The sequence below is a fragment of the Antennarius striatus genome, chromosome 1 (genome assembly GCF_040054535.1).
Source record: "Antennarius striatus isolate MH-2024 chromosome 1, ASM4005453v1, whole genome shotgun sequence".
NCBI classification, from domain to species: Eukaryota; Metazoa; Chordata; class Actinopteri; order Lophiiformes; family Antennariidae; genus Antennarius; species Antennarius striatus.
Window position 1 is genome coordinate 15,975,586 of NC_090776.1, and position 20,980 is coordinate 15,996,565.

General features: G+C 41.3%; 1 protein-coding gene across 1 annotated transcript; it reads right to left on the reverse strand.

Moving 5' to 3' along the window:
• Positions 1-72: 72 nt before the first annotated feature.
• Positions 73-20,034, reverse strand: ly75 (lymphocyte antigen 75). Its single transcript, XM_068318335.1, has 35 exons — positions 19,768-20,034; positions 18,440-18,811; positions 17,406-17,579; positions 16,917-17,078; positions 16,090-16,215; positions 15,328-15,468; positions 15,005-15,205; positions 14,737-14,897; positions 14,167-14,274; positions 13,821-13,909; positions 13,540-13,709; positions 12,942-13,141; positions 12,433-12,575; positions 11,997-12,075; positions 11,798-11,869; positions 10,628-10,742; positions 10,381-10,416; positions 10,067-10,236; positions 9,914-9,981; positions 9,722-9,798; positions 9,090-9,226; positions 8,726-8,834; positions 8,459-8,622; positions 7,903-8,032; positions 6,577-6,797; positions 6,325-6,487; positions 5,561-5,725; positions 5,196-5,318; positions 4,701-4,886; positions 4,389-4,609; positions 4,064-4,271; positions 3,737-3,898; positions 3,525-3,641; positions 2,940-3,119; positions 73-2,864 (listed from the first exon to the last, which is right to left on the reverse strand). Exons 1-35 carry the CDS (start codon positions 19,868-19,870, stop codon positions 2,689-2,691), a joined length of 5,229 nt encoding a protein of 1,742 aa, XP_068174436.1. The 5' UTR covers positions 19,871-20,034; the 3' UTR covers positions 73-2,688.
• Positions 20,035-20,980: the final 946 nt, after the last annotated feature.

Here is a 20,980-nt window from a genome sequence, read left to right on the forward strand (position 1 = left end):
AAGGCTTGACCATAAAACAAGAATTGTTGTTGAAAGATAACAAATGTAAAACAGCTCAATCAATCAATCAAGTTTTATTTCTATAGCGCTTAATCATGGCAGCAGACATTTCAAAGCGCTTTAACAGACAGAGAAACCCAACTGAACCCTCCAGAACAAGCATAAGCGACAGTGGCGGGGAAAAACTCCCTCGATGAGGAAGAAACTCCGGGCAGGACCCAGACTCTTTTGGGCGGCCATCCGCCTTGACCGGTTGGGTGGAAAAGAAATCAAAGGAAGATAAGAACAGCATCGGAGAGAGAGTGTCAGATAGACCAGATAGAGGCAGTGTCAATATGGTTCAGGTTATGTTTCCCACTGCTAAAGTCAAGGCACAATTGCGTGGATGACTGTATGGCGGCACGGAGGAAGAAAAGAAGCAGAACCCCAGCCGATGGATAGTTGAGGGGTGGTACTGATGGACTTGGAGGAGAAGGTCCACAGCACATGGAGAGATGGGGGTAATACTGGTGGGCTCGAAGGTGCAGGTCCACAGAGGAAGGTCCACGACGGCTGGGCGGATGAGGGGTGGAACAGTATGATGACACAAAGGAAGAGGGGCAGCAGGACCCCAGTAGATGGTTAGGTGAGGGGTGGTACTGGTGGATGGGAGGTGTAGGTCCACAGCAGATGGGTGGATGAGGGGTGGAACAGTATGGTGGCGCGGAGGAAAAAGGAAGCCGGACCCCAGCCGATAATTAGGTTAGGGGTGGTACTGCTTAACATTCTCACTGCGAAGTTTTGCCTCCGCCTAAGCCATGCCCACAAACACACATGTATGCAAACACAAAAAAGATCTATAACACTTAATACACTTCAGGCAAAATAAAAGCTCAGTATTTGAAGATGGAATTTTATTGGATTCAGTACCTGAATTGAGCTGAAGGGTCTCACTTGGAGTGGTGACAAGAGTTTAAAAAAAAACATATTTTTTTTGGTTAAGAGCTTAGCAACCCCCCTCCCCCCTCACACACACACACACACACACACACACACACTGAGACAGTTCTACACAGTGAAGTGAAGCTCAGGCTTTTGACATTCTACAGAAAAAGAGCATCTTTGGTTCATTTTTAGTTATAAAACCAACATCACATACAGTATTTACAAAGCTTTCACAGCAAACAGCAGTGCAATTTGAACATCATTACAAACTTCCCAAAACTCTTTGTGCTTAAAAAAAAAACAAGAATTGTTGCTCCACGACATATTAAAGTGCATTCTTGCTCAGTAGTTAAGTGCATAGGAAAGTCTGATAAACAGACAAAAGATAGAAACAGGTGTTTGATTTCTTTTAAAGGACAAGATGCTGTCCTGATTTCTCTTTTATCGTTTTTATGCTGGGGGACAAACTTTGTGGGTTATTAACGATTCAAGAGAATTAGCAAATGCACAGAGAACTACCCAAGAACTACTGAAGTAATGATATTACTTGTCAGGCATACATCAATGACAAAGTTCGTCTAAAAACAAGCATCTTTCCTTGTCCAGAGAGGAATATCTTTCCATAAATTTTAAATGTGAGTTGCTGAAGTTGTTGCTAACCGGAAAAAGTTTTCAGTTTCCCAGCCAAAAGACAAAGAACCTAGAAACTACAATCAGTCTTCATCTTCTTTTGGATTGTGGACACTTATGACGCGTACTGTAAATATGTACCGACTAGCCCTAAAACAAAATGCACATCCAATTTCAAGTGTAGATAAATCAGAATAACTTCATGTTTGGGGCTAATTTCAGAAAATTTTGACGTATTATAATTCTTAACATACGAGGTTGAAAATCCACCATGAAATCGTCAGCAACTCTAACAGACGAGTGAGCCGGCCCTTTACAGGATAACATCATCCTGAGATTGTGCATGTCCATGAGGAGGATTACTGGTGCACTTCATGTTGAAGGGAGACACAACAACTACGGATTGTATGAATGTTTACAGCAGTTGTAACTGAAAATGACTTTGTGCTTCTCTTGGTTTCTCTGACTAAATTAGAACAATAATTAACATCTTATCAAAGATAAACTACATGTTATAATTTTGACATGAAAAAAAACAAAACTACGCAAATTAATTTGCAAATAAAACACAGTGGTGCACTTTTAAATCCCTAGAGTATAACACTCAAAAATCAAGGAACAATTGTTTCCCTTATCAGATGAGCTAGCCTTTTAGAAGTCTATTAATAATGTCTATAAATTTAAATGAAACCCTAGAAAACTGACTTTGAGTAATGGAGTACAGCAGAAACAGTAAATGGACATTTAGTTTCTGAGAGTTTGGAGTCACTCATGCATCAGTGCAATTCACCCCCACTAAAGTGGAGTGTTTAGTCAGTTCAAACTCTTTTTTTTACAATCTTAAAAAACATCCCACACATATTAATAATTAAACTTCACCACGAAAAAGCAGAATTTTCATATTAAGTTTAACACAGAGCTCCTCAACTCAACCTAAAAGAGCCCAATAAGAAACTGAGTTTTGGTGGATGTTCACATTTCTCACTATTTACACTTTTACACATACCTACGGAACGTTTGAAGGCCTCAGCAGGGAAAATAAATAATTGTCAAAAGTTGAAAGCTACTTTTGTTCTACAATGCATGTGAGGCAGGCACATCAATACTCCCTGAGGCTGATTACGTAAACCGAGCTCAATCAGCTTCTGTTATAATACCAGTGGTGTCAGTTTCATCAAATGTTCTCTGGTAGCGGACCGTAGAGGAGAACTGGAATCTTTTCTTCTTATAGACAATGAAGCCAATGGCTAGAAGTAGAGCGATGAGGATCACAATGAGTAGACCCAGTGCCACAGGGGAGCCTCCAGACGCTGAGGACCAAAGATGTCAGTCAACACCGTTTCTGGGTTTTATTGGTAAGACAAAAATCCAGTTACGATACTCACTTGCTGCAGTTTTGCAAACGACGCGACTGTGGCTAGCTGTGCAATCGGCGGGTTTCCAGGTTCCTTCCTCTCCCATCATGATGGCACAGGACGCGCCTGAGTCCTTCCCTGTAGACGAGGCATCAGGCTGCCAGTTGGAATAAGACACATGGGAGCCGTCTTGCCAGGATGCAGGCTTCCCTGAGAGGAAGAATGAGGAGACAATGAGATGTGTGAGGGCTAAACAGCATAAATAACAATGTTTTTTTTCAGTTAGCATTTGTTGTGAGACATATTTCTTTCCACATCAGTTAATACGGCATAACAATATCTGCCCAGTGTGGCTGGAAATTATGTTGATAATGAGGGTAGTGAACCAAAAATGTTTTTAAAAAATTATACAACCAAAATTCATGCTGAATAAACCTAAAATGCCCTGAAGGTGACTCAAGAGTGAGATGTCAATTCACAGCATGAATGCTACTGGTCAGATAACTCCAGCCACGCTGAAGTGCTTCCATTTTCTTAACATATAAATGTGATGGAGCGACGGTGGTACCTCAACTCTCCAAACATCAAATTTCTACATCAAATCAAGCAGTTTACCCTGAGCGTCGAGGACCAAGCCGAGCCACACCCGACTGGTGATGAGAGGATCATCATTCATGTACTTCGACACAAAGCTGTTTTCATCTGCAGATGTTATGGTCAGCAGTTGAGCATCTGTCCGCAGAGGAAGAAACAAAATCAAACGGTGCATTTCAGCAGCTTCAGTCGATTATTCGCTACCAGCCATCAAACACAAAACGACAGCTCACTCATGTTCTGACAGATGTTTTTGGCGTGCTCCATGTTGTACAGGCTGTAGTTGTAGAAGCTCATGTTGAAGGCGTAACAGTGATCCTGGTGCTGCACCCAGTCGAACACGCCATTGCTCTGAGGGCAGTGATTGGCGTCCGGAGCTGCTTGCAGTTTGGCTCCTGGTTTAAAACAACACAGAACAGGATGGGCTGTGGCCAATGCCACTCCAGCACAAGTGAACACAGGTAGGTGCAACGTTTTACACAATGATAAAACTTTTAAAAAGTCACCAAATCATTAAAATGGATGTTTCTAGATATGACAACTCAAAGTCAGTGTCTTACTCTGGAAAGAGGTGGTGATGTTGGTGGTGTAGCAGATGGCTCCGTCCACCAATGCATTGCAGCTGGTTTTCACCCAGGCTCCAGCAGGGGTTACAAAAACACAGCTGGGCTCTTGTTCGTCTGAGTTGGAGCCTTCCTGCGAGTCGGAAATGCTGCCTTTGTAGTCAAATCCTGTTCCATCAGACCACTCATAGGCTGCGCTGCCTACCTGCATGGGTTGAGATGGACAGTGGCTGCCATGTAAGACATGTGCATCTGAGGTACAGATCCAAATGAGATCCACCATGTCTGATCAGTTACTAGGAAAACACAAAATTCTACCAACCTGGTTGGAAAGGCCAATCCAGAGTGGGAATCCATCCGTCTTGGCAATGAGATTGATATGTGCACTGTGCTGGATGTCATGAACACTTGCCAGGTGTCCTCCACGCTGATCACACTCTTTCAGAGCCTGGTACCAGCTCAGCTTGCCGGTTGCAATCTCATAAGTTAAGTTGCCATAGCGTTGGAGAGCCTTCAGTGACTGGTTGTACTGCTGTTTCAGTTCTTGGGAGAAGAAAAAAGTGTCATTAATAATTCATTGTAAGTGTATAATTGTGGATGGATTGTAATGTAAAGAAAACTGCGATGCACCAACCGTTGTCGAGCTTGCATGTCACAATGGTCCGCTGTTTGAATTGTGAGAATAGGTTGGGGTTTGAGAAGAGAATCCAGTTGCTGTCAGTGGTGAGACCAGCCAAGAACGGTCCCTGTACATCTGGTCTACCGGCTGCCCAGTTGGAATACTGGACCTTCGTGCCATCGTACCACTTCATCTGGTTATCTGCAGCAGAACACAATTACTATTACTTCTAGCATGATGATATAAATGAACACACAATCACCAAGAACCAGTCTCACTGTTGGAAAAACTCTACATCTCACCGAGAAATCTTGAAAACACTGCATGAGTAACAAGAGGCTACGCGAACATTGAGGATTTACATGAGCAGACAAATGTATTGGGTTGTGGCACATCCCATGCCTGCAGGTGCAGCTTGGATGAACAGAAAACATTTACATGTGTGTTGGTAAAAGCATCATGTCGTACCAACAGATGCATCTGGCCAGTAAGATGAAATAAAATACAAACCGTTGTCATCTTTGTACATCCCCAGCCACACAAACTGAACCAGGCTCTCAAAGGGTATCAGCTGCTGCATAATGAACTCATTCTCCTCTGCATTTCGGATGGTTAGGATGTCAGCGTCTGCATCTGGAGTAGAAACACATCACAAGTAGCATCAGCAGTTACAGGACGTTTTATAACATCTGCATCATTGTCATCATCACTGTTCTATCCCTTAATTAATGTGGAGTTTTTCTTTATCCCAAATGATGATCCCAGGGTGTTGTACGTATTACAGACTGTAAAGCTGTAAGGGTAAATAGTAGTTTGTGATATTGGATAAAATAACGAAAGCTAAAGTGACTGAAAATCAAATGTTCAATTCTTACGTAATGTTTTGCAGGTATCAAGAATCTGTCCTTTGTCATAGTGATCCCACCGGTTGGCGAGCAGCTGGAAGGAGTAGCAGTTGTTCTTGAAGGGAATCCAATTTGGTCCGTTCATCTTATGAGGGCACTTCACTGCCACATCCTCTGGTGTTGGGATGATCTCCTCTGTAGTACAGAAGTCAATTTTTTAAAACTTTGAAAATAGTTTGTTTTTTTTAAACACTACATCTATTCCAGCCAAGAAGAAAAAAATTATAAGACAAGAATTCTGTAAAGACTTAAACAAAAGATGTAGAAGAAGCACTGTTACTTGGATTTGCTTTAGAGGAAGAGAGTCACACTTAAGAAATCCTAAAATTTAGACTACAGTACAGTAATATGAATTGTGGCCTCATTTTAAAATTCCCTCTAAAGCAGAAGCTATGTTTTTTTGCCACAGAGGAAGTGTTGATGGTTCAGTACATTGTAACACAGGGTTTGTGGTTGTGGCGTTTAAACCATGTGCTCAAAACATTTTGAGCTACAATATTGCTATGGTTTCTGCAGCTGTAAATTGCAGAAACCACGACACTGCCACCAGTGCATCACCGGAAACATACAATGTAATAAGATGACTTTCACATCCATTCCTGTGGGTATTCTCCATCTGAATCCGTCCGTCTTCATCTAGAAAAGAAATGCTGCATACAACCCCAGCAGGAACGAGTCTCGAGAAGAAGAGCAACGGGTATTTCTGTTGATTGATTTTCGGTATCTCCACTCACCGTGTGGTTTGTGGCAGATGGCGCCTCCGAGCTCCTCCTCACACTCGGTGGCTTTCCAAAAGCCATCAGTGTCCAGGTAGACACACGAGCCGCTGGTGACGGCAGAAGACCAGCGACTGAAAACGGTGTGACTGTGGTCGGTCCAGCGGTAGTGAATACCATCCTAAAAAAAAAAAAGGAAAACATACTAAAAACAATCCTGTAATAGTGGATGAGAAAAAGAAAAAAAAGCCAGCCCTCATGCACACTTACATCTTCGCTAAACAGGCCGATCCACATGGGTGTGCCTGCTCGGCTCACGTGAACAGTGAGTGTCGATTGCAGCAAGGTGTCAGCCACACTTGCTAGGTCCATGTTATTACTCATGCACTGCTCCAAGGCCTCAAACCACGTGAGGTTTTTGACGAGCAGCAGGACGGTGTGGTTGTTGACATTGAACGGTTCCGTGGGCACGTGGGGAACTTCCTGCTCATCTGAAAAGAGGAAGCGTTGTGTTTAAGAAAAATAAGGTGGTGTCAGCTGTGCTACAGACACTTGTTGCTCCAAAACCTTGATCTGGGCTGGAGCATCTAGAATCCTCCACAAAACTATGGATATTTTGCCATCATTATCAAACGCCCCTCCTGCTCAACCTGTAATTGTGTTCACTCTCATAAAGGACAACATGTTCGGGCAACATTACCACGACAACTTTCTCTATCCTACACAGACGAGTCAAATTTTACCAGGTGGACAATAATTTTAGCCAAAATAACTTGATTAAATTATGTTTTGCAGACAGATCTGGATCCGTCGTGACCCCCTGTCGTCACTGCCACCCATATGGCAGCGCACCCAACCCCACTGGTCTGCCCTGCGGGTGGTGGGTCCACAGGGGTCTTCGAGTGGGGAATGAGGTCCTTCCACAAGTGAAGGAGTTTAAGTATCTTGGGGTCCTGTTCACGAGTGAGGGAACAATGGAGCGTGAGATTGGACGGAGAATTGGGGCAGCAGGAGCGGTATTGCAGTCGCTTTACTGCACTGTTGGAACAAAGAGGGAGCTAAGTCGAGAGGCAAAGCTCTCCATCTACCGTTCAATCTTCGTTCCTACCCTCACCTATGGTCATGAGCGATGGGTCATGACCCAAAGAACAAGATCGCGGATACAAGCGGCTGAAATGGGCTTTCTCAGGCGGATAGCTGGTGTCTCCCTTAGAGATAAGGTGAGAAACACTGCTGTTTGCGAGGGGCTCAGAGTAGAGCCGCTGCTCCTTCGCGTGGAAAGGAGTCAGCTGAGGTGGTTTGGGCATCTGGTGCGGATGCCTCTGGGACGCCTCCCTAGGGAGGTGTTTCTGGCACGTCCAGCTGGGAGGAGACCTCAGGGCAGACCCAGGACCAGGTGGAGGGATTACATCTCAAAACTGGCCTGGGAACGCCTTGGGATCCCCCAGTCAGAGCTGGTGGATGTGGCCGGGGAAAGGGAAGTTTGGGGCTCCATGTTGAAGCTGCTGCCCCCACAACCCGACCACGGATAAGCGGTGGAAGATTGATGGATGGAGACAGATCTGGATAATAATCAGTGCCGGGGGGGTGATTTACCTGTGTAGTGCTGGCAAACGGCCTCATGGTGAAACTCTGTGCAGGAAGAATAGTCCCAGCTACCCAGCATGGCGGAGTTTGGGTTATTGATCATGAACACACACACATCCAAACTATCTGGATCCAACGTCTACCAGAAAAGAAAAACAAAACAAAACATTAAATGTCGTAAAAAGCTTTTTTGTCTGTCTTGAAGTTTGAACCACAGACCGGCACTAACATTACAGACTTTTATGTATTCAGCTACAGTTTGTGGTGAATGTGTGAATAAACGTGAATAAGTATCAAAAAGTATTAAACATTACTGCAGAATTGACCTTCTTTGTCCTTCCTAAAACCTGCTACACACATTACCCAGAATGCAAGTTAATGGGTGACAGATCTGCAAACACTCAGGTGTTAAGGTAGAAACAAGTCCACGTCCACAGACTTTTATCTTTTTATCCTTATATAACTTTTTATAAATAAGTAGTGGCACTGTCCCGAACATGTTAATAGACTTTCTGAGTGTGAGATTGGTTAAATCCCAATTTACAAAACATGAATGATAATTTACGTGGATTTTAATGTTCCTGTGCATGCCCTGAAGCAGGGGGTTAAAATTCATGTAGTCCGCTGTGGGGGACTGGTCCATCCACACAGGCTCATTGTTTGTGATTTTTAGACCGATCCATATCTTGTCCTTGTTTATCATCCTTGGCAGAAGGGTAGTGATGAAGTCTAAAACACACATATGCATTTATGGATTATGGATTAGAACTCTGATAAGATGTCTCTGATCTGAGCAGCAGGAGCAAACCTTATCAACAACAGCGGTGCTTACCTTGCTCCACCTGATCTGATATAGTGACCAAGGTTCCTCTCACTGACTGACAGTCCTCATTGGCATACTTGAATGACACAGGCTTCATGCTGCTCATTAATATGTAGCACTGGAAAAAAAAGTACCAGAATAATACAAAAATATGTCAAAATAAATAAAATCATTCAAGCAAAACCTTTTATTCTGCATCTCACCATCCCTACAGTAACTGGAGAATGTTGTGAATGTTTTGTTCTCAGAATACAAGAAGACTAGACTGCTCACACGCCAAAGAGAGAGCTTTAACAGAAAACCTGTCTTATGTGATTGAACAGGAGCTAATCTGTTTTAAAGCGTCTCTATTTGATACATCGAGGGACCAGACCTTATTTCTGAAGGACAGAGAGCCGTTTTCACAGGGCAGTCCTCCAGGGTGGGGGTCCTGGGGGTTCACCTCTACTGATGTGGTGTTGTGTCTCTCACACACAAAAGATAACTGTTGCCTGCAGTTGCGGTCATAAACTGCAAGGAAACATTACATTGAATGTGCTCATGAGTAAAAGAGATTCTAAACAGTAAAGTGCAAGATTCTTTTCGTACAAAAAGAATCTAACAGTTTAACACACTAGATTTAAGATCTTGTCTTGTGAAAATTAGTTATTGATCTCTAAATTTGGAAAGAGATATCATCACAAAACTATAATTAAATCACAAAATGGTTCAATCACCCCCTAATTATCTTCCCAGGGAAAACTCAAGAACAATCTGTAGAAACTCCTTCTCATGACTAATTGATGTGTAACGGATGGTAAAGTCATAATGAGAAGTTTGCTAGATAGACAGATGGAGTTGCCCGAAGCACGTTTCCATAGAAACCACCGAAAGTAAAGCTAATATGAAATTCAAAATATCAAACAGTAAAACCACATTTCTGTAAGTCTCTGGTGAATCAGATATGCTACGGACCAGATGACCACCTTTCAGACTCATTGCTGTCACACTGTGGTGTTTGCTCACCTGGAAACTCGTTTACAGGACTGATGGCGGAACATCTGCCCAGGAAAAACGAATGATAAAAGAACATCTGGATGTACCTAGAACATACATTGCTTCAGTCAAATGCACTCACATTTTATCATGTACACATAAGCATCATGACTTCCTGACACACAACTTGAAGAGTAAAGGCATGGGACTGTGCTGACTTACTTCACGTGGAATATCCCTCCAGGATTTCTCATATCAACCCACCAGCGTTCCTTGGAAGAATCTGTTATCTGTCCCAAAAATGACAGCATTGTTATCATTTAATACAGTAGTTTTGTAGATAAAAAGCGTAACTAATCATCTCCTGTCACTTACATTCTGTAGATACTGTTGGATCCGTGTGGTAGCAGTTAAGCTCAGGGGTGAAGCCAGTTTGCTGCCGTTGGAGCCACAGTAGAGACTTGCCTCTTCAAACGTTAGCTTTGGCTCTTTAACAAACCAAAATTCTGCTCCATCTACAAAGAGTGATGACTCGTGCTGCCCGCCTTTAACAGACAACAAAATGATCTGACATCATGACACATTTATGATTGTAATAAATACTGAGTCAGAAATTGCAGTTGGTCCAAATCACAGACTGAATGCATAATAGAATTTCAACAAAGATGCTGGAAACATTTGGTCATTACCAGGATTGTACCAATCTGGGTTCTTTGGTGTTTTTCCTGAGGAACCATCAACAAAAAAAGAGTTAGAAGCAGGTTTCATGTGGTTTCTGAAGATGAGTACAAATCAATTTCTTGCAAACAAAAAAAAAAAGGTCTACAATAAATTCCAGCAGTCTTGATGAGAGATGCTGAATCTTCACTACACAAACCAACCTTTGCTTTGTGCACACAGTACACTTCACAGCTGTGCTTATGTGTGTAGTCTTACCACGGGGTATTTGGCAGACCCACTCCAAAAGGGCATCACAGTGAAACGGTGTGGCGTAGAAAGGAGTTGGGGGTAAACCGTGAACCAGAAAGTTTTTCAAGGTGTTCTTTGTTGTCTAATGGAAACAAATGTAACACATGTCACTAAAGTCATTACTAGACATCATAGATTGTTTTGCTTCAAGTAATACTTAGAAAAAAAAACATAAAAACAGTGTCTCACTCAGAAAAGATAATCACTAACTGAAGCAAACTAAATGAGAGCAAAGGTTTGGATCTCAGCGGCATGATAACAACAAATATTGTTTTATGGAGGGCAACAGGAAGAGTGAAGTTAGCAGCAGTCCCTGCTTTGTGGAACCATTCATCAAATAAACAGAACAGTGATCATCACAAATTGCAAGATATCAATATATTTGGTGTGTCAAAAAAAAAAAAAAAGAGGTGTGCAAAAGGGAATCACTGTTTAGATCAGCTGTCTCTTCTTGGCATTAATTCAATGAGATAATGAGGCTAGATTTCAGTTGTAGCTCTTCTGATGACTCCTCCACATATCTGAACAGATGGCCTTGATTCACAGGAGAACCGAAAGAGCATGAATACCAAGATCTTTTTGAACTAGCCTGAAATACTCAAAGAGTCCAGACAAAGTGTATTTCATTGGAAAGATACAGAAGCAATTTAAGTTATTCCTGCAGATTGTAATTCTTCTGGAAATGTGAGAAAAAGTTTTCAAGGTTAAACAAAAATACATAAAACATATTGTTTTCTTCAAATATTACAAGATGCATCTCCAGTAGAAGGGAGAATTGCACACAATGTTTTTGTGAAATACATTTAATGGTTTATGAAATACATTTAATGACCCGCTACGGTGGATAAAGCGGCAGAAGATAAACGAATGAAAACCTGAGAAAAATCCCACTCACACAATAAGTTACAATCATGGAGACAAGAAAATTAATAAATATATAACATTCAAATAACAAAAATCCCTGAACAGCAAAAGAAACAACTTCAGTACATGGTTGTATAAATAGTGTGACAAAGTAATGAGAGTTTCTGATGCTATGGAAAGATGGACAGATAGGCTATTAACCTATTCTATAACCTCCTCTTTGCTCTATTTGCAACAGGGAAATAATAAAAGCAAAATAAATATCCAACCCACCTTGAACGCTGTGCAGTCTCGACTGTAGGCATCATCCTCATGGAAATCATGATGTAAAACATCCATAGATACCTGGATATTAACAGACAACACACTCAGACATGTATACAGTAAGACAAAAATGTATTAATTTAAGATTCATGCTGTACATGTTTTCACAATATGTCAGGGTGGGCGGTAGACTTAGTGTCATACTCACAGGCTGGCCATTGCTCCACTGCCAGGAGCGATCAGCTGGGTTTCGTCTATTCAGGCCGACCCAGAAGTACCGATTATCACTGCAACGACGATGTCAGAGCAAACGGCCTGATTAATAATTCAAATTAAAAAAATTACCCCACCACACACTCATCAGGTGGGAAATTGTGAAATGTAAGTCTGCAGATGTGGGACTTTATTGTACCATTCAGATTCAGTGCTAAGCTTTTGTGTGGAAGGTTGAATCTAAGGAATGCAGTCAGGAGGTGGAGCCAACATGGCTGCCATCCCTCCCGTTGTTAAGTGACTCGTCATGCTGGTCTGACGGAGAATGACTGTCAGCAGTTAAAACTCACACTTCTGTATTAAGTGTGTATCAAGGTTGTTTCAGTTTTATACAGTGTAAAGACATAGTATTTGTTTTTGTGTGTGTTCACCTGATGGATTCTCTCATGATGAGGTGCAGGGCCTTCATCTCATCGTTATTCGTGAAGCTGGGCAGGTTGGCTCCCAGAGCCTGACAGAATCTCTCGGCTTCCTCCCAGGAGCGTTTCCTGCTCAGCCTTTCTTTGTGAAAAACCTAACATGGTGAAAAACCGAGACTGTATCAAACGCCTGCATTACTAAAACAGTGAATGTTCAGTTGGAGATTCAGCTGTGCTACGTTAGAAGTGACTAATGTAGTCTTGAGCCAACAGCTTTAAGCTCAATTTGCATTTCAAATTGCATTTCAAATTTGCTAATTTCAAATTTGCAATTTCCATTCTACATCACCTGACATCATTTATCTGGACCCACAACAAGCTGTTTATGATCATTCTTCCACAAGTGAATAAATATTGATTCCTAAAATGGATGCAGTTCCTTTTATGAACATTATCACCTTTGCCAAACAATCATCAAATGCTGTAAGCTAATGGAAACACTATCACACACAAAGACATACCTTGTAGCAGTATTTGATGCCTGGTCTGGACATCCATCCCTCAAAACAAGTTACATTGGAGTTCAGTTCTGGTTCTGGTTCTGGAGGTGAAATGAGGTCTCTTCTACAAATGGTACCGGCATTAAAAAAGGTGCAGTTCTTCACCTCCCACTTGCCCAGAGGCTGTGCAGTCGAGATTGCTGCACAACCACCATCCTGATCTGATGCACATACAGAAGAAACACAAAGATTTCCAATTGTGGAGGGCTTATTTTTTAAAACCATCCAACTCTGTTTTCTATTTTCTGTAACTACTACAGCTACTCCTGTGCTGGACTTGCTAAAGCTAACTTTGAGATGATATAGAGACAAAAAAAACGTTCACACTCATGGACAATTTAGAGTTACCAATTCACCTGGACTGCATGTCTTTGGACTGTGGGAGGAACTCAGAGTAACTGGAGGCCGTTCAGGCAGACATTGTGATGACATGGAAACTCCAACACTGATGTTCCAGGTTTTCAGATGAGGGTTATTTCAACCCAGAACCTTCTTGTCGTGAGGTAACATTACCATCCACCGACTGCACCAGCAGAATCAGTGTGTTGTTTTTACTAACCTGGTTCATACAAGCCCCAGTTGGTGTAGGAAACCACACTGATGGATCCATCTTGTTTGAGCCACCGGTACTCTCCTGTGTTGTTAATGTCCTGCAGCCCAATCCAAAAATATTGTGGTTTTTCCTTTAATTGCTCTCCAAGTAGACGGTTAATAAAACTCTGCTCAAATCTGAAAGAAACAAACACAAAGGAGTTTGTCTGTTGTTATGAATTAATTACAATCTACTTTGTAAAGAGAAAGACAAGCCTTCAGTTGAAATAGCAGCTGAATGACTCCTACCTGTTTCTTATAGTGATGTCACAGCGATCTTTGAAGGATACTTGTGCACTGTTGACTTGGTAACAAGAGTTTCCGTGTCTCCTCCAACCCTGGATGATTCATGGCAGAAAGCAGACATTCATTTAAATTGCAAGCTGTTACATACAAACATCTCTTCCATTACAACAACAGCGGCTAAGAACGGCCACGGATCTAACCGTAGTACCCTGTCATTCATGATCACCGCTGACCTGTGCAAGGAGGTCACACATATAACTTATAAAACATCAATGAAAAAACAAGCAAATAACATTTGACCAAATTTCATCTGTGAAAAGAAAAGTCATAAATTCGCACTAATACTCACATCCTGAGCATTACATCCATCCTGTATTGCTGATTCATTGACCTGTCCTTTCTTCTGACACAAAAACGGTAGCCTCTGTTTGCAACTCCCAACTCGCCACCCATGGCTCTGGGGAGAACAGACAAAGGTCTGAGCTTTCAGGTCTTATATACACCACCTTGTAAAGTAAATCATGTGAAGACAAATTCACATGGTCCCACTATGGTCACGCCATGATCTGTCCATTAATCGCTCTATTCTTTCTCTGATTGGTTTGGCATGATGATGTAGATGATGATGATGATAATTGGTCATGTTTACAACAGTCATTCTTCATGTATTGAATAATTTAATAGATTCTGGCTACTTTTACAATTAGGAGAAATATATTAATGAATTAAATTGCATATTTTAACTTGACAAAGTCTGTCTCTTTCCAGTTTTTTACAATGCTGGAAAGGATTAAAATTATTTTACTTATTTTAAATGGGAAAATGTTTGTGTTACGAGCTTTGTAACGGAAAGAATTAAACTTGTATCTCGAGCTACCATCGTATGTAGAATGGCTTAAATACAGGTGGATAAACCCACTTCTCCAGAGTAGAAGACACAGCTGATATCCTCAGAGGGTTGGACTGGATGATTTGCATCCCAGTAGGTGAAAGTGATGGGTGCCTGGTCGATCCACTTGAAGACAGTGGGATTAAGGCCGATACCCATCAGACCAATCCACACATCCAAAAATTTCCCATCTGACGGACAGTAACATACATAAAAACATCAGTTCATGGACATAAATATGCCACTATTATCCATGAAATAATTTAGAAGTAAAAGGACTTCTTCATGAGAGCATCACCTGCGTGGAAATTAGTGCTGATCATCTCTTTGGTGTCAACGGAATGCAGGCTAGCAAGGAAGCCACCTCCATCATCGGTGCTGTTACAGTGCAGCTGGGCATCTGTGAAGGGTTGAGGGGTGTCCTTCACCAACTTGTAACACCACCCATTCCACGGGACCCAACCATCTGGACACACTGTTTCTTTATATACAAAAGAGTCTGCATAATAGAGGAGAAACAGATGGAGGCGGTGGAGTTAAGTCACTTGCCTTGGAGTCACTCACATGGTTCAAAAATAGGATTTACAAATTATGGCTGCGAGTGGACAAGAGCGAACCTACCTGTCGCTGGTGTTCCAGAGTCATTGATGTGCTTCTTGCAGATGTATGGCAGGCGTTTGTTGCACGCCTCTGATTCATAGTTGTGTTTGTAGTTCATCACTCCGCAGTCAGATGCAATGATGGACGAAGTAGAGAGGATGGCTGTCAAATACATTCCCACATAGCATTAATAATGCTGCATCACAAAAGGACTATGACAGCAGACCAGAGGTTTCAATTTGTGTCACAGAGGTGAAAAGGAAGGAACTTTCCAGTACTATTTCAAAATGAAGCAGCTAATAGACTGAGTTTTAAGCAATCCCCAAGAGCTCACATGAGAAGTCCAGATCTGCAGTATCCTAATATTCACACTGCTTTGTACGAACACAATAGCAAATATATTATAACAAATAGTGGCTTTTATAAAACCCTTCAAGACGATTAATGGATTATTCAGCACAACTAACAATCCCAGTGCCTCATAAAGGCCAAAACCAAAGGGACAAACAGCTCCTTTTCCACACTGGCCTGTTGTTTGTGTGACTGACAGAGTCTTACTTTATAGAGGCGCAGATAGAGCACTTACAGTACAGCATGAGGAGAAGATGGAACTGGAAGACCGTACATGCACAGAGGCTATGCAAATTAATTACAAAACTGTACTGAAGTTTTTCTGTGTACGTTTCTGTGTAATTTTATGCCATCAAGACAAATTTCTTTAGAAAAGGGAACAAAGATGACGACAGAGGAGACAAAGTATTATTAAAACATTTCTTTAATCACCATCATCGGTTTCCCAGCGCAGGACGGAGTAAGGGGAGCCATCAGACCACTGCCAGCCCTGAGAAGTGTCTAACTGGTGAAGGCCGATCCACATCCTTTCAGGCATTCTTTCAAGGCCGGCCAAAACTGCGGAGGCAACGACATAGCACACAAGACAAGTAAAGCAGAATAAATCGATCAAGAAACAGAGTGAAAGGAAGCAGAAGCCACAAACAAAACAAGGTTTCAAGAAGGTATCAAGAACCACAGATGTGTCCTACTTCATCATTTAAAAAAGCTGTACATGTCAAATTTGTAGTTCAGGAAAGAGATCAGAGCCATAATCAGGCTGTCTCTGTATATGTAGTAATTGTAATGAAGTGACCCATAAAATACTAAAATCAAAGACAGGAATGTTTTGTAACAGGATTATGTAACTTTCTTTAAAAATGTAGGGATTACAGCAATGTAGCTGTATTTTGGAGAAAAAAAGTAATTAAATAAGCTCAAACGAAATGAAAATGATGCATTGTTAAAGACCAGTAACTATGTAAGAAAGCTTACATAATGCGATACAACTGAATTAAAACTGATAGCATCCTTTTGTTTCATTTCTTCAAATAGAAGGTCACCAAAACAAAGTGTTTTGTCAGTCCTATGTTTCCTTAGTCAAAGACACATATTATGAGGGTAAGAATATGAGTTTTAAGTGCTATAACATGAAGGGGAAACAGCTTCCTTGGAGGTTGAAAGCTGGTGGTCACTGAAAGCTGTTAATAACTTTTATTATTTTATTTTACAAAAGATCTGAGAGCAGATGAACAGAAATGAAAATAAATCAGTCTTACAGGTTTCAGAGTGGAGATCATCCGGCTCAGACACACTGAGCAGATCAGCTCCCTGACTCCGACATGAATCCAAAGCTTCATGCCAAGTCACAGCAGCACTGCTGACAAACTCATAGCAAGATTCTCCTTCTGGCCCAGCAAACAGAGTCTGACAACCCTCCTCTGCAAAATGACACAACAGGCATATGTGTCATTCTTTGATTCCTGATGTAACAAAATTTATGATTGAAAACCGACAATAATTTCACATACATTCTTATCTTGTGATTTTTCAAGTTGTTCTAGTTGGCTATTAACATGTTTTCACACTTTGTAAGTTCAAATGAACCAAAGTACTGTTAGTGTGGTTCGTTTGAACAAATGTGAGACTGCTATTGAAACCTAGATGCAAAATAAGAGGACCAAAAATGTCCTGTCCAGATGTGTCTCAGTCTGATTCGTAACTCAGATTCATGTCCAACTAAACTATAATATAACAGAACAACATGCCAGGTAATAGACAGAGTCCCATTCTTCTGTCTTGGTCATAGTTGGACGAAGTGGAACACCAGTACATTCCAGGGAAGTAGGCATAAGGGAGGCATTCGTGATGCCAGGTGCCGTTGTATTTGAATGGGAATTCACAGGGCATGCCGACAGAATTCCCATCCATGGTGTGCACAACTGAAAGAGAAAGAGACAAGACCAAAGCCTCAGACATCCGGTATGTGTTGACCCAAAACATGTCGGGACAACGATTTGTTGAGAGTAAAATTCAGTGCCTTGCTGAAAACACCACACGGCCTCTTAATCTCCAGATACACAAACACATGCCTGGTAGATAATGTGACAAAGAAGGAGCCAGAAGCAGCAGAGAACCATACAGAAATTTGAATTTGGAAACATTTTTTGACAGAATTAAATCAGAATTCTACCTGAAAACATAGATATTAATACAGAAGAGCTTTAGATAGAGTTTTAGATGTGTGTGTGCGCGTGTGCGTGCATGTGTGTGTGTAGGAATCATGTAGTGAGCAGACAACTGTAAAACAAAAATGAAAGCTAGCTGGAACAACACCGTGTACAACCAAAAAACGGACCTGAGATAATAGAGATAAGGTCGGCCTTTCATGTATTCAAATAAACATTTATTCTTTAAGATGAAATTTGAAGCATCCGGCTGTTCCCTAGCCTGAATGACTAACACTTGACAGGAATGAACACAACCCACCAGACAGGCTCTTTCCAAAATATGCAAGAACCTGTTTAGTGAAGTAACACAAGAACGTAAGGCCAGAGAATAAAAACTTTTATACACCAGGCTGTAACATAACACAGTATATTCAATTGAGGAAATGGATTCTCTGATTCAATGTAATGAATTACATTCAACACAAATTGAATTTGAAACAACTTTCATTTCCTTTTACCATTTTAGTCCTCAGATCTCCATAATCGACAGCTTGAATTGCTTTATAGATGGCTTAGGTCTACGATTGGAAAACTTTCTCTTACAGATGTGATGAAGGAAAAATGATACTCACCGTGATATGGCACGTGGCAGATACTGTCCTGCGATCCTCCTCTGACCCAAGAATCATTAGTGTCTCGTTTGGCCACAATTTTACCATCATTAATCGACAGGCCCATTTGATAAACCGTGTAAACTGCTTCATCCAGGCAACGCCACCACAGCAGGATGTTCGCACCACAATCAACCAGGGACAGCGTCTTAGAGCGGAGGTCTAACGCCAAGCAGAGGGACGTGGCCACGTGAAACAGTCGATGACTTGATCCCCACTTCCACAGCTGGGCCGCATTGCTTGGGTCACAGGAAGTTATAAGCAAGTCAGCCAGATCGCCAGTGCTCAGACACATCCCTGTGCTGGAGTGCTGGATGGTGAAAGCATCTTTGCCTGTCGTGAGAAAAAAAATTGTTATGTGATCTTTTATGAACATGTTGTCATCAACTAATACGAAATTCAATGATAAAACAAAATGGAACACTCAGCTTCATGTTGACAGTAACAACAGAGAACTTAAGATAATTTATTCTGTACTCGGAGGGACATCAGAAAGGTTTTTATAACAATACAAGGATTAACAAAAGAAAACCTTTTTTTTGGTCCAACCAAGAATGGTTGGGCGACATTTGTTGCTTAAACAAACTGTGGAGAAACTGATCTATTTGGAACAATTGTAAATTAGCAGGGCTGAATAAGATCAACCAATTTATCCTATTCACATGCTTCACATCTTCCACATCTTTATATTTGGTATTTATTATTTAAAGTTTGATATTCAGCAACCAATACTTATCTATTCAGCTATTTATTACTTTCACTTGGGGGTTTCATCTTATTCAAGAAGTTTAAGCATGTGCCTTTCAGACAGTTGTATTTTAGCAAGCATGGGTTGTGAATCAGCGATTGCATTTTTCCTTCTACAAGCTTTTATTATTTTATTAAAAAGGAAGATTTTTAAAAGAGAATATACAATAGTACAAAAAAAAAAAATAGAAATGATGTTTTATCCGTTGTACTGCAGCAGACATTTAAAACAGTGTTATGAGCCTCCGTAGAGCTCCGTAGTAGCAGAGCTGAGAAGTGATTCATCACAAACACACTCCGCTCTGGGGTGAGTCGGCAGTTTTTGAGCTGTCAGAATCAGCTCACTGGGGGATGGGAGCGATTTCAAATCCACTTGAAGATGGGTTGTTCGGTGTGGCAGATATGGAGCTATTGTCCTCCAGTTCTTGCACTGTTCTTTGGAAGTTTATTCTATAAACCCAGTATGAATGGCAGGAGCAGGCCTAGTTATATATTTTAAAAAAACGTGAAAACGAAAGTAAAGTGTAGCAGCCCTGACTTACCAAAACCCGGGTCGTTAGCCGGTGAACCAGCTCCTCTGAAAACAGTTGACTCCAACACAGTCAACAAACAAAGGCAAAGTGTCGTTCCGGATACTTTCAGCATGGTCCTGGGGGAGAGGGTCCGTTGGATTCATAAAGAACCAGCCCGACAGGAGCGGTAAATTGTAAATATAGGCCAGTCGATAAGTAAAACACGGACATAAAGCGAGGCGACAACAAAGTTAACCCAGTTCGGCCAACTGTCAGCTGAGCTATCCACAGTCCTGTTCCGACGACACCGTCCAGCGCGCGCTACCCTTACAACGGGACGTTTCCGGGTTGACCTTCAAAATAAAGCTACGGCAAAAGTAACGTTGTTAGAGGTCTCGTAAAGCAAAATTAAGATTAGATGTGATTTTGTTATTCCCTGTCAAAATATCCAAATTTCCAATCCTGTAACTCTCCTAATGGAGTATGCAATTTGGAGTACGAAAGTTACATTTTTTACCTAACCACTAAAATATAATGAGAATAAATAAGTTATCTAAAAAAAAACATTTTATAATCATATAACAGTGAATGAACAAACAAATGAATAAATAACTGAATCTTCCCAGAACCAGCAATAATTACAGTATATCATTGTTGCTGTTGTTTTTTTTTTATCATATAAAATTTACTTAGTAAATGAAAGCAAAGGCTCATTAGGTTAAGTAAATTATGTGACAAAAGTAAAAGCCTTCGGTCAGACAAACATCAGTAGATGACACAATTTTGATTCATGCAGACCACCACTTGTGTAGTTTGTCTCTGTGTCTCTCCTTATCTTTCTGCTCTGTCTTTCTTGAAACCTGTGAGTTTGTGCACGGATTGACCTTTAACCGCCTGTGTGACTCCAGGGCAGGATGCACTCACCTTTCTTTAGTACACTAATTATGAGGGATAAATGGGAGCTGTGAGAGAAGTTGCGGTAAAATTTTTGTGCTTTTATTTTGAAGACTAGATGAGCAGTCTTCCTGTGTGTTAGTGTCGCCTTTCTGCCGCGGTGTCGGTGCCTCCCGTCGTATTTATAAGCGTTTACTTAGACACGTTGTGTTTGTCGGAAGTCCCTGTCATGAATAACTGCGTGGTACTCACTTGTGTTTTAATTTATGTACCGTGTGTAGCACCTAATGTTTTAGCCATATACACATGTGATGACATTGTTCATAATATGATAATTACTATTTTTTTT

Excerpts from the sequence above, each read along its gene's own strand:
- ly75 (XM_068318335.1), bottom strand. The coding sequence starts at position 19,870 with ATGCTGAAAGTATCCGGAACGACACTTTGCCTTTGTTTGTTGACTGTG. Across the intron at positions 18,812-19,767 it reads GGCTAACGACCCGGGTTTTG|GCAAAGATGCTTTCACCATC; the intron begins GTAAGTCAGGGC and ends TTCTCACGACAG. Across the intron at positions 10,237-10,380 it reads CCCAGATTGGTACAATCCTG|GCGGGCAGCACGAGTCATCA; the intron begins GTAATGACCAAA and ends TGTCTGTTAAAG.